At 43.5% G+C, this 13,318-nt stretch overlaps 1 protein-coding gene across 1 annotated transcript; it reads right to left on the bottom strand.

Annotated features, from left to right (window-relative positions):
* Positions 1–477: 477 nt before the first annotated feature.
* Positions 478–1,575, bottom strand: LOC103639342 (Regulator of Vps4 activity in the MVB pathway protein). Its single transcript, XM_008662104.3, has 4 exons — positions 1,399–1,575; positions 1,183–1,286; positions 887–1,052; positions 478–783 (listed from the first exon to the last, which is right to left on the bottom strand). Exons 1-4 carry the CDS (start codon positions 1,573–1,575, stop codon positions 478–480), a joined length of 753 nt encoding a protein of 250 aa, XP_008660326.1.
* Positions 1,576–13,318: the final 11,743 nt, after the last annotated feature.

Here is a 13,318-nt window from a genome sequence, read left to right as displayed (position 1 = left end):
AGTTTAAATCACATGGTTTAGTGGCATGTGATTTTCTCGGTGCATAATAAACCTGTCAATATCATTTGTAGCGATCTCATATTGATCCATCAAGTACATGTACATCATAAGAAAGTAGATTTTACAAATATATGCCACACACAGAATTTTCAAAGCTTAAAAACCACATGAAGCGGGGATCTTTCACATATTTTAACAGGCACTATGGTCAAGAACCTGTATTAGGTTGTATGTAAATTACGTGGCAAGGTGGGCTTCTCTTTTTAGCGATCATGTAGATCATAATTGCTGGTGGCTGCTGCTGTGTCTGTTCACGAAGAAACGCAAAGTTTTGCTAACTCAATTAATTGGACATTGTTAGTTGCTTTACAGTTACAGATTTAGCATGTGCACACCCATAACTTGGTAAGTTTGGAAGCTAAACATAGCACTTCCTCATTCTGGATTGTTGCATCTGAGCTGGGATGCTCTGAAAGTTCATCTTCTTGTGTGCACCGAAGTTCTTGTGTTCTCTTGTTTCGGATGCCCATTGCTTGCTCCATCAGAGTTGGAAGTATCACATGGATCCTCGTCGTGCGATGGCTCTGAAGTTCCATCCATGTCAGTTTGGTATATGCCTTCATGGCTGACATTATGATGGTGCGGAACGTTGCCGCTGCCGCCATGCTCAACCTCTTGGAGCTCAGAGAAGTCCACTAGCACATTGTTCTCAGCAGCAACCTCTTTCACCACCTTTTTCTTGAGCTCCATGTCTCCTTTGTTGCTAGTTAGCTTCCATACCAACTGAAAGGGTAGCACAAACCCAACCGTGTAAATTCCAGCTCTCACCGTTTCTGGTATGGATGTGATGGGGCCATGAATGAACATAGGATGTTGTTCTAGTTACCATGGGGTCGACGACGCCAGCGCCCTCCTTAGCCATCTCTGCGAACTCGCCTCCAAACTTGTTTGTCAGTATGGTTCGTGCAAACGTCAGCTCCGGCAGGTCGCCGCACCTCCCAGCTGCAAACATGATCCCGGCGGCTGCCTCCCGAATGTCATCACCACATTCACTGCACACCAGATTAGATTTGAACAGAATAGTCACGCAAACAGAAGGGAAAAAAAGTGGTGTCAAACAACAATGCCAAAATGGGAGAACAAGATGAACTCAGATGTGAGGGTGTAGAGAAAGATGTGTACTGGGGCTTGTCTAGCTGCTTTGCGCACTCAATGAGGCGATTGCAGTGTAGCTCTATTATGTTGAACGCCTCCAGCATGTTGTCCTCCTCTATGAGCTGCTCTGCCTGCATGGAGATAATAGAGACGGTGCAGCATTGGTAAGCCAGACTATACGAAGCTCCATTTGACGGGCCGGGAGGTTAGAGACGAATAGACGATGTTAGGGTGGGGTCGTACACGGTGGAGAGCACGATCAATGTGTCCGAGTGCTAGTAGCTGTCCAACATCGCTGCGGGAAATCGACTTGCGAGCGAGGCGGGGACGGCGGGCAGCGGCAAGGCGGGACAAGGCAAGCCATAGAAGGGTCTTAACCCTGCTCGTCTGCTTGGAGGTCCTTCCTTGGATGAAACCCATTGTACGTTGGTCGACTGGATGCCGGAGTCTCTGGTCGTTGTTCCAGCTGGCGCTGGGTCCGTTACTCTGGTATGTAAAATCAAACCTTTGCTTGGTTGAGGCCTTAAGGGAGAAGGTCGGGGAAGAAGAAGAAGATGGCTTGCTCGTGGACTGATGAAGAAGTCTGTCGGAGGGGGCAAAGGTTTTTATACTGTCGTTCCTCTTGTCTGGGAACTCCAATTTTGGTGTATGTAACATGCTGTCAGTTCGGTTTAAACGCACTCCTTTTGCGTTTGCAAGGTCACAGCTCGGTTGCACCCCATGCCTAAAGAAAGGAACTGAGGTAAACATGGAAAAGAAAAGTTAATAGAGGCACCGTACAACGAACTACACGTGCAATATATTTGCCAGAGACCAAATGGAGCACGCGCAATACTAGCTCGATTTCTCTGCCTTTTGCTAGATTTTCACTATGTATTTTACTGGCTTCAGCATGAGTGTGGGTATGGGCCGTGATTTTCACTATCTGTTTTACTGGCTTCAGCATGAGTGTGGGTATGGACCGTATGACACATATTTTGACCCCTGTCCGCAATATTTTTAACTTCTAATTTTTTTAAAAAATTTATTTTAAAAATAGCCTCACTTATTTTTTATTTTACTTTTAATCATTTTAGTCGTGCCAACACACTTGACGTGACAATATTATCTTGTCACACAATATACGTTGCCGTGGCAAGAGCTGCCATGTTAGATGATAATTTTCGTATAGCAAACTTATGCTTTTTGTCACGTCAACTTGAGTGTTGTTTCGTTAACGAGAGTGGTGTAGCCAGGGCCAACCTTAGAAAAGTTATACATTTCATACGGCGACGATTGAATGTGATTTTATATAAAAATTGAAGAGCTCTATGAGATCTACAACTTTTTTCTTTCTAGTTTTAAGTATTTTCAGTTAAGGTCATTTAAATACTAAAAACTAATATGAATTTTTAGTAGCATAACAATAGTATATATACGTTTGTCGCCTTAAAAATATTATCTTTATTGTATGATGTTAAATAAAAGTTATATCCCTCAATAAAATCTGCAACTTCAATTTCTAATTTTTACACTTATGGTCTCTAAGATTTAAAAAATAATATAAAGTTTTGTCGACGTATTAATCACGAAATGTGGCTTGCCGTCTTAAAAATGTTATTTTATTCTTGTAAGATATCAAATAAAGATTATGTTTATATTAAAGTTGTAGCTATTAACTATTTTTAGTTTTTTTATTTTAGACCATTAAGATGTTTAAAAAAATAATATAAATTATAAGGAACATATTAGCCGCGCAACAGTGCAATTGTTTTTTAAAAAAAACATATCCTTGTAATATATTGTTGGATAAAAATATCTTTTATATGAAATGTGTATGTGTCGATAAGATATTTATAAAAGGATAAATCATGGTAAAAGTTTAATACGCTCTCTTAAATTTGTATTATTTTTTGTACATCTTAATTATCTCAAACAAAAAAATTAGAAACAAAAAAGTTGTAGACCACATTGATAACTAAACTTTTAATATTAAAACTATATTTATTTATCTATGAAAGATATTATTTTTATACGCTGATATATTAATATATTGACGAAACTTTATATTAGTTTTTAGCATTTTTAATAATATTAAATATAAAAATTTAAAACTAGACATCTTACAATAATAAGATATTTTTATATAGTGACACACCTTTATACGTGATTATTATGTTGTTGAAACATCATAATTCATATTATCTTTTAATATCATTACGATCACAAATAAAAAATTAAACTACAAAAGACTTAATCAATGAACAATCTCAGCAACATTCCGAGAACTTTATCATTGTGGGACAACTCTTGATTGACTGTCTTTCTCTAGTCCACAATCGACAAGAAAAAGGTCTTGCTCGTTGAGGGCTTGTTCGGTTGCTAGGGAATTAGAGGGGATTGAAGAAGATTAAATCCCCTCCTATTCAAAATTAAATAGGAGGAGATTTAATCCCCTTCAATCCCTCTCAAACCACTAGTAACCGAACATGGTCTGAAAGGAAAATGTGCCCGTGGCTATTTCTATAATGTTTTGGTGATTAAATGTTCAACACGGTTGATTAAGTTCTTATGTGCTAAATAAGTGAGAAGTGCAAATCATATAACAAGGTATGCTTCTAGACTTAGTAAATTGGTTTTTGAATACTAACATGTTTATCTAAGTGCTAGAAACAGTGCCAAGAAAAGGAGATTGCAATTGAAGAAGAGTTGGCTATGTACACCAAACTCCAGCTCGGCCTGGCACACCGGACTGTCCGGTGGTGCACCGGACAGTGTCCGGTGCCCCAGGCTAGCCGGCGAAGCTGCTCTCGGGAAACGACGGAGTTGTACGTCTAAAATTCACTGGTCTGTCCGGTGAGTCATCCGCGACGAACTCGTCGCTCTCGGAAAAAGAAAAAGGCGACGTGGCTAAAATTCACTGGACTGTCCGGTGGTGCACCAGACTGTCCAGTGAGCCAACGGCGCCTGCGGCAAACGGTCGACCGCGCGATCACCACGCGACATGTGGCCAGCTCCAACGGTCGGCTGGGTGCACCGGACTGTCCGGTGCGCCATCTGGCCCGAAGGACCAACGGTCGGCTGCGCCCGATTTGGAAGGAGATTGCGCATCGGACTGCTACAATGGCTGTCCAGTGGTGCACCAGACTGTCACCACTCGACAGAAGGCAAGATTGGCCTTCCAAGTTGGTCTCCAATGGCTCCTAGCTGCCTTGGGGCTATAAAAGGGACCCCTATGCGCATGGAGCAATACACCAAGCTTACAAGAAACATTCTAAGACTCCAGACTTCGCCTCCACGCATTTGATCGACTGTGTTAGTGATTTGAGCTCCGTTTCAGTTGCGTACTCCCCGTGCGGTGTTTTGAGCTCAAGTCTTGGCTTGCGTGCGTGTGTGTGCTGCGGATTTGAGTCTTGCGTGAGTTGCTCTCCCTCTCATACTACTGTGCTTCTCTTGTTACAAACTTGTAAGGGCGAGAGGCTCCAATCTGTGGATATTCCTTGCAAACGGGAGAAAGACTATAAGGAATAAAGTCGTGGTATTCAAGTTGATCATTGGATCGCTTGAAAGGGGTTGAGTACAACCCTCGTCCATTGGGACGCCACAACGTGGAAGTAGGCAAGCGTTACTTGGCCGAACCACGGGATAAAAATCACGTGTCTCGTGTGTTGCTTCTTGTGATTGTTTTGTCCGCACGAGCGTGTTCCATAGCCACTTGATTTTACTAACATCTTAATAATCAAGTTTGTGGCTATTTAGTATTTGATTTTACAAGATCACTTATTCATCCCCCCTCTAGGTGCTCTCAATTGGTATCAGAGTCATACTCTTCATCTAAGGGATTAACCGCCCGAAGAGAAGGATCCTAAGGGAAAGGGGATGGTGGTCAACGATAAGGAGGAGTCCCTCTTCAACGAGCCAAGAGACGACAAGTCCACTGACTCAAGATCGAGTCACAAGAAGAGGGACAGGAAGAAGAAGGGACGCATCAAGAAGATCATCTACTACGACAGCGATGCATCTTCTTCTTCACCAAGGGACAACGATGACGACTCCTCGTCAAAGAAAAAGACGGTCAATCAAAATTATTCTTTTGATTATTCTCGCATTCCCTACAATTCAAATGCGCATTTACTATCAATTCCCCTTGGAAAACCTCCACATTTTGATGGAGAGGACTATTCATTTTGGAGCCATAAAATGCGTAGTCATTTATTCTCTCTTCATCCTAGTATATGGGAAATTGTAGAAAATGGGATGCATTTTTATAGTACGATAATCCTGTGTTTATCAATGAGCAAATCCATAAAAATGCCCAAGTCACTACTGTTTTGCTAGCATCTCTGTGCAGGGATGAATACAACAAGGTTAGCAGTTTGGACAATCCTAAGCAGATCTGGGACACCCTTAAGATATCTCATGAGGGAAACGACGCCACTATGATCACCAAGATGGAGATAATGGAAGGCGAGCTGGGGAGGTTCGTGATGATCAGGGTAGAGGAGCCAACTCAGACCTACAACAGGCTTAAGACCCTGGTCAACAAGATCCGAAGCTACGAAAGCACAAGATGGACGGATCATGATGTCGTCCGACTCATGCTCAGGTCATTTACTGTTATTGACCCCCCATCTTGTCAATCTTATTCGTGAAAACCCTAGGTACACCAAGATGACGCCCGAAAAGATCCTTGGAAAATTTGTGAGCGGGCGCATGATGGTGAAGGAAGCACGATACGTAGACGACACGCTAAATGGTCCACTAGCTGTCTACGAGCCACAACCCGTTGCTCTCAAAGCAACAAGCAGCAGGGAGGCACTACCAAGCAAGGTAGCACAAGTGGAGGCTGCTGGACTCAACGAGGACGAAATGGCGCTTATCATCAAGCGCTTCAAGACCGCGCTAAAAGGACGCAAGGAGTACCCCAACAATAATAAGACAAAGGGAAAGCCTCTTGCTTCAAATACGGTAAGACTGGTCATTTTATAGCACAATGCCCCGATAATGATAACGACCAGGGACAAGAAAAGAGCGGGAAGAGGGAAAAGAAAAAGAATTACAGGAAGGCGAAGGGCGAGGCTCATCTGGGAAAGGAATGGGATTCTGACTGCTCTTCATCCGACTCCGACAATGAAGGACTGGCTGCCTCGGACTTCAACAAGACTTCGCTCTTCCCCAACGAATGCCATACTTGCCTTATGGCTAAGGAGAATAAGGTACGTATTCAAGATACCCCCAAATACTCTTCTTCTAGCGATGAGGAATCTTCCGATGATGAAGTAGATTACTCTGGTTTGTTTAAAGGGTTAGATAGAGCCAAAGTAGAGAAAATTAATGAATTAATTGACGCTCTAAATGAAAAGGATAGACTGCTAGAAAAGCAAGATGACATTTTGTATGAGGAACATGACAAGTTTGTTAGTGTTCAAAAATCTCTTGCTTTAGAACTTAAAAGAAATGAAATGCTATCCTCTGAGTTGTCTGCTTGTCAGGAATCTATCTCTAGTCTAAAGAATTTAAATGATGAATTGAATGCCAAGCTAGAGGAAGTTAATAAAACTAGTTCATGTGTAGAGCATGTTACTATTTGTAATTAATGTAAGGATTTTGATGTTAATGCCTGTGATGAACATCTTATTTCTATTGCTAAATTAAATGATGAGGTGGCAAGTCTTAATACTCAACTTAAGACTTGCAAAGTTGATTTTGATAAATTAAAATTTGCTAGGGATGCCTACACTGTTGGTAGACACCCCTCGATTAAGGATGGACTTGGTTTTCAAAAGGAAACCAAGAACTTAACAAGCCAAAGGGCTCCCGTTCTCAGCAAGGAGAAAGGGAATGCCCCTATGGCTAGTAGTTCCCAAAAGAATCATGCCTATATTTATGATAGGAAATATTCTAGGAATACTTATAATGATAGATGTTATGATCATGCTGCTTATTATGATTCACATGCTATGGTTGCACCTAGCTCCACTTTTGTTCATGGTAGAAGTAGGCCTAGGAGAAATCATGTTGTGCCTCACGTGCCTAGGAGAATGTGCAATGGACCTTCTACCATTTATCATGCTTGCAACACTTATTTTGTACTTCCATGTAAGAATGCAAAAGTAGTTGCTAGAAAGTTGGGATCCAAATGCAAGGGAGACAAGACTTGTATTTGGGTTCCAAAAGTTATTGTGACTAACCTTGCAGGACCCACAAGAGTTGGGTACCTAAAACCCAAGCTTAAATTGCCTTGTAGGTTTATGCATCCGGGGGCTCAAGTTGGATTATCGACAGCGGATGCACAAACCACATGACGGGGAAGAAGAGGATGTTCACCTCCTACGTCAAAAACAAGGATTCCCAAGATGCGATTATCTTTGGAGATGGGAACCAAGGCAAGGTTAAAGGATTGCAAAAGATAGAAAGATAGCCATCACATCCGAGCATTCTATCTCCAATGTGTTTTTAGTTGAATCGCTCAGGTACAACTTATTGTCTGTGAGTCAATTATGCAACATGGGTTATAATTGTTTATTCACAAATGTAGATGTTTCTGTCTTTAGAAGAAGTGATGGTTCATTAGCTTTTAAGGGTGTATTAGACAGCAAGCTCTATTTAGTTGATTTTTCAAAAGAGAATGCCGATCTAGATGCATGCTTGATAGCTAAGACTAACACGGGCTGGTTGTGGCATCGTCGTCTAGCACATGTTGGGATGAAGAACCTTCATAAGCTTCTAAAGGGAGATCATGTGTTAGGACTATCCGATGTCTGTTTTGAGAAATACAGACCTTGTGCAGCATGTCAGGCAGGGAAACAGGTGGGAAGCACTCATCACAACAAGAATGTGATGACGACATCAAGACCACTGGAGCTTCTTTACATGGATCTCTTCGGACCCGTTGCCTACCTCAACATCGGGGGAAGTAAGTATGGTCTTGTAATTTTTGATGACTTTTCCCGCTTCACTTGGGTGTTCTTTTTGCAGGATAAGTCAGAAACCCAAGGGACCCTAAAGTGCTTCTTGAGGAGAGCTCAAAACGAATTTGAGCTAAACGTAAAGAAGATAAGGAGCGACAACGGGTCCGAGTTCAAGAATCTACAAGTTGAAGAGTTTCTTGAGGAGGAAGGCATCAAGCACGAGTTCTCCGCTCCCTACACACCATAGCAAAACGGTGTGGTAGAGAGGAAGAACAAGACGCCAATCGACATGGCGAGAACGATGCCTGAAGAGTTCAAGACGCCCGAGCGGTTTTGGTCGGAAGCTGTGAACACGTCCTGCCACGCCATAAACTGGCTCTATCTGCATCGCCTCCTCAAGAAGACCTCCTACGAACTCCTTATCGGTAACAAACCCAATGTCTCTTACTTTCGTGTATTTGGGAGCAAATGCTACATTTTGGTGAAGAAAGGTAGACATTCTAAATTTGCTCACAAGGCTGTAGAAGGGTTTTTACTAGGGTATGACTCAAATACAAAGGCGTATAGGGTCTTCAACAAATCATCAGGATTAGTTGAAGTCTCTAGCGACGTTGTATTTGATGAGACTAATGGCTCTCCAAGAGAGCAAGTTGATCTTGATGACATAGATGAGGATGAAGTCCCGACGGCCGCAATGCGCACGATGGCGATAGGCGATGTGCGACCACAGGAACTACATGAACAAGATCAACCCTCTTCCTCTACAATGGTGCATCCCCCAACCCAAGACGATGTACAGGTACCTCAAGAAGAAGGGAAGGATCAAGGGGGAGCATAGGAAGATCAAGTGATGGAGGAAGAAGCACCATGGGCCCCTCCAACTCAAGTCCGAGCGACGATCCAAAAACATCACCACGTCGATCAAATTCTAGGTGACATCAGCAATGGAGTAACTACTCGCTCATGATTAGCTAATTTTTGTGAGCATTACTTGTTTGTCTCTTCTATTGAGCCTTTTAGGGTAGAAGAAGCCTTGCAGGATCCGGACTGGGTGTTGGCCATGCAGGAAGAGCTAAACAACTTCAAAAGAAATGAAGTCTGGAGTCTGGTGCCATGTCCAAAGCAAAACATTGTGGGAACCAAGTGGGTGTTTCGCAACAAGCAAGACGAGCACGGGGTGGTGACAAGAAACAAGGCTCGACTTGTGGCAAAAGGTTATTCCCAAGTCGCAGGTTTGGATTTCGAGGAGACTTTTGCTCCTGTGGCTAGGTTAGAGTCAATTCGAATTTTGTTAGCCTATGCCACTCACCATTCTTTTAGGCTATTCCAAATGGACGTGAAGAGCGCTTTCCTAAATGGGCCAATCAAGGAGGAGGTATACGTGGAACAACCATCTGGCTTTGAGGATGACAACTATCCCGACCATGTGTACAAGCTCTCTAAGGCGCTCTATGGACTTAAGCAAGCCCCAAGAGCATGGTATGAATGCCTTAGAGATTTCCTTATTCCTAATGCTTTCAAGGTTGGGAAAGTCGATCCCACTCTTTTCACAAAGACATGCAATGGTGATCTATTTGTTTGCCAAATTTATGTCGATGACATAATATTTGGTTCTACTAATCAAAAGTCTTGTGAGGAGTTTAGCAGGGTAATGATGCAAAAGTTTGAGATGTCAATGATGGGTGAGTTGACCTACTTCCTTGGATTCCAAGTGAAGCAACTCAAGAACAGCACTTTTGAAAGGGAAATGTGCCCTTGGGCCATTTCTAAGTATTTTGGTGATTGTGTGCCAACACAAGTGCTTAAATGTGAATCTATACCCATGGATGGACATAGTGCAAATCAAGAGTAAAGGTATGTTTCTAAGCCTTAGTACATTGTTTTGAAGACTAATATATTGTGTCTAAGTGCTTGAAACTGGAGAAATCGAGTCAGAGAAAAGTTGGCTGTGTACAGCCAAAAGGCTGTTCGGTCTGGAGCACCGGACTGTCCGGTGGTGCACCGGACAGTGTCCGGTGGTGCACCGGACAGTGTCCGGTGCGCCAGGTTGCCTCGAGCGAAGTGGCCGCTCTCGGGAATTTGCCGACGGCGTACGGCTAAAATTCACCGGACTGTCCGATGTGCACCGGACTGTCCGGTGAGCCAACGGTCGGCCGCGGAATCTGTGCGCGACACGTGGTCGGGCCAACGGTCGGAAGGGGGCACCGGACTGTCCGGTGTGCACCGGACTGTCCGGTGCGCCAACGGCTCCCAGATCTGCAGCGGTCGGCTGCGCCGTTTAAGGAAAGAAATCGGGCACCGGACAGTGTCCGGTGTGCACCGGACTGTCCGGTGCGCCCGAAGACAGAAGGCAAGATCAGCCTTCCAGAATTGCTCTCAACGGCTCCTAGCTGCCTTAGGGCTATAAAAGGGACCCCTAGGCGCATGGAGGAGAACATCAAGCATTCCTACAACATTCCAAAGCACCAAGACATCGATTCCACGCATTTGGTTCATTGTGATAGCATCTAGAGCTCTTGTTGAGTTGTGGACTCATTGAGTTGTGTTGCGAGCTCTTGTTGCGACTTGTGTGCGTGCTGTTGCTCTGATTTTGAGTCTTGTGTGCGTTGCTAGTTTCTCCCTTACTCCGTATTTCTTTGTGAATCTTAAGTGTAAGGGCGAGAGGCTCCAAGTTGTGGAGATTCCTCGCAAACGGGATATTGAAAGGCAAAGCAAAACACCGTGGTATTCAAGTTGGTCTTTGGACCGCTTGAGAGGGGTTGATTGCAACCCTCGTCCGTTGGGACGCCACAACGTGGAGTAGGCAAGCGTTGGTCTTGGCCGAACCACGGGATAAACCACTGTGTCATCTCTGTGTTTGATCTCTTGTGGTATTGTGTTTTACTGAGACTCCTTTCTAGCCACTTGGCAATCATTGTGCTAACACTTAACAAGTTTTTGTGGCTATAAGTTTAAGTTTTTACAAGATCACCTATTCACCCCCCCCTCTAGGTGCTCTCAATTGGTATCAGAGTCGTTCTCTTCAAGAAGGGACTAATCGCCCGAAGAGATGGATCCTAAGGGGAAGGGAATCGTGATCAACGACAAGGAGAAGGAGTCCTTCGTCAACGAGCCAAGGGATGACAAGTCCAATGACTCGGGCTCGGGCCACAAGCGCAAAGACGGGAAGAAGAAGAAGACAAGGCGCATCAAGGAGATCGTCTACTACGACGATAGCGATGAGTCTACCTCTTCCCAAAAGGACGACGACAACGATTACAGGAAGACAGTCAATTCAAACTTTTCATTTGATTATTCTCGTATTCCACATAGTTCGAATTCGCATTTGCTTTCCATTCCTCTTGGCAAACCTCCACACTTCGATGGGGAAGACTACGGATTTTGGAGTCACAAAATGCGTAGTCACTTATTCTCTCTCCATCCAAGCATATGGGAGATTGTAGAGAATGGAATGAAATTTGATAGCTCGGATAGCCCTATGCTTATAAATGAACAAATCCATAGAAATGCACAAGCTACTACTGTTCTATTAGCATCTTTGTGCAGGGAAGAGTACAATAAGGTGAGCGGCTTGGACAACGCCAAGCAGATATGGGACACCCTCAAAATCTCTCACGAGGGGAACGACATCACCATGCTCACTAAAATGGAGTTGGTGGAGGGCGAGCTTGGACGATTCGCAATGATAAGGGGAGAAGAGCCAACCCAAACTTACAACAGGCTGAAGACCCTTATCAACAAAATAAGGAGCTACGGAAGCACGCGATGGACGGACCACGACGTCGTCCGCCTAATGCTAAGGTCCTTTACCGTTCTTGATCCTCATTTGGTGAACAATATTCGTGAAAATCCTAGGTACACCAAGATGTCGCCCGAAGAAGTTCTTGGAAAATTTGTAAGCGGGCGAATGATGATCAAGGAGGCAAGGTACGTGGACGACGCATTGAATGGTCCAATCCATGAGCCTCAACCCATTGCTCTCAAGGCAACAAGGAGCAAGGAGGCGCTACCAAGCAAGGTGGCGCAAGTTGAGGCGGCCGGGCTAAATAATGAGGAGATGGCCCTCATCATTAAGCGCTTCAAGACAGCGCTTAAAGGTCGCAAGGGACAGCCAAGCAAGACCAAGACAAAGGAGAAGCGCTCATGCTTCAAATGCGGTAAGCTTGGTCATTTTATTGCTAACTGTCCCGATAATGAAAGTGACCAGGAACAAGGGAGCAAGAGGGAGAAGAAGAAGGCATACAAGAAGGCAAAGGGCGAAGCACATCTAGGCAAGGAGTGGGATTCGGATTGCTCCTCCTCCGACTCCGACAATGAAGGACTCGCCGCCACTGCCTTCAACAAGTCATCCCTCTTCTCCAACGAGCATCACACATGCCTTATGGCAAGGGAGAAGAAGGTGAGTACTCAAGACTCCACTTATGCTTCTTCTAGTGATAATGAGTCTAGTGATGATGATGACATAGATTATTCATGCTTGTTCAAGGGCTTAGATAGATCTAAGATAGATAAAATTAATGAATTGATTGATGCCTTGAATGATAAGAATAGGCTTTTAGAAAAGCAAGAGGATTTGTTGTATGAAGAACATGACAAATTTGTAGAAGCACAAAAATCACTTGCATTAGAGATTAAGAGAAATGAAATGCTTTCTTTTGAACTATCTACTTGTCATGAAACCATTTCTACTTTAGAAGGTGTCAACAATGATTTAAATGCTAAATTAGAAGTGGCAAATAAATCCAATTCTTGTGTAGAACATGTTGTAATTTGTACTAGGTGTAAAGACTTTGACATTGATGCGTGTAGTGAACACCTAGTTTCAATTTCCAAGCTTAATGATGAATTGGCTAGTCTTAATGCTCAACTTAAGACTAGCAAGAATGATTTTGATAAGCTAAAATTTGCAAGGGATGCCTACACGATTGGTAGACACCCCTCAATTAAGGATGGACTTGGCTTCAAGAGGGAAGCCAAGAACTTAACAAGCCATAAGGCTCCCATCTCCGCCAAGGAGAAAGGGAAGGCCCCTATGGCAAGTAGTACTAAAAGGAACCATGCTTCTATGTATCATGATAGGAGACAAACTAGAAATGCTTATAGGAATCATAATGCTTATGATGATTTTGACTCTCATACCATGTTTGCTTCTAGTTCTTCCTATATGCATGGTAGAAATATGTCTAGGAGAAATGCTATTCATCATGTGCCTAAAAAGAATATTATTCATGCTCCTAGGAAAGTAGTGAATGAACCTTCTACAATTTATTGTG

This window comes from Zea mays, chromosome 9 (assembly GCF_902167145.1).
Source record: "Zea mays cultivar B73 chromosome 9, Zm-B73-REFERENCE-NAM-5.0, whole genome shotgun sequence".
Taxonomy (NCBI): domain Eukaryota; kingdom Viridiplantae; phylum Streptophyta; class Magnoliopsida; order Poales; family Poaceae; genus Zea; species Zea mays.
This window is presented reverse-complemented; position numbering and strand designations above follow the sequence as displayed.

Excerpts from the sequence above, each read along its gene's own strand:
- LOC103639342 (XM_008662104.3), bottom strand. The coding sequence starts at position 1,575 with ATGGGTTTCATCCAAGGAAGGACCTCCAAGCAGACGAGCAGGGTTAAG. Across the intron at positions 1,287-1,398 it reads TTGATCGTGCTCTCCACCGT|GCAGAGCAGCTCATAGAGGA; the intron begins GTACGACCCCAC and ends ATCTCCATGCAG. Across the intron at positions 1,053-1,182 it reads AAGCAGCTAGACAAGCCCCA|TGAATGTGGTGATGACATTC; the intron begins GTACACATCTTT and ends TCTGGTGTGCAG.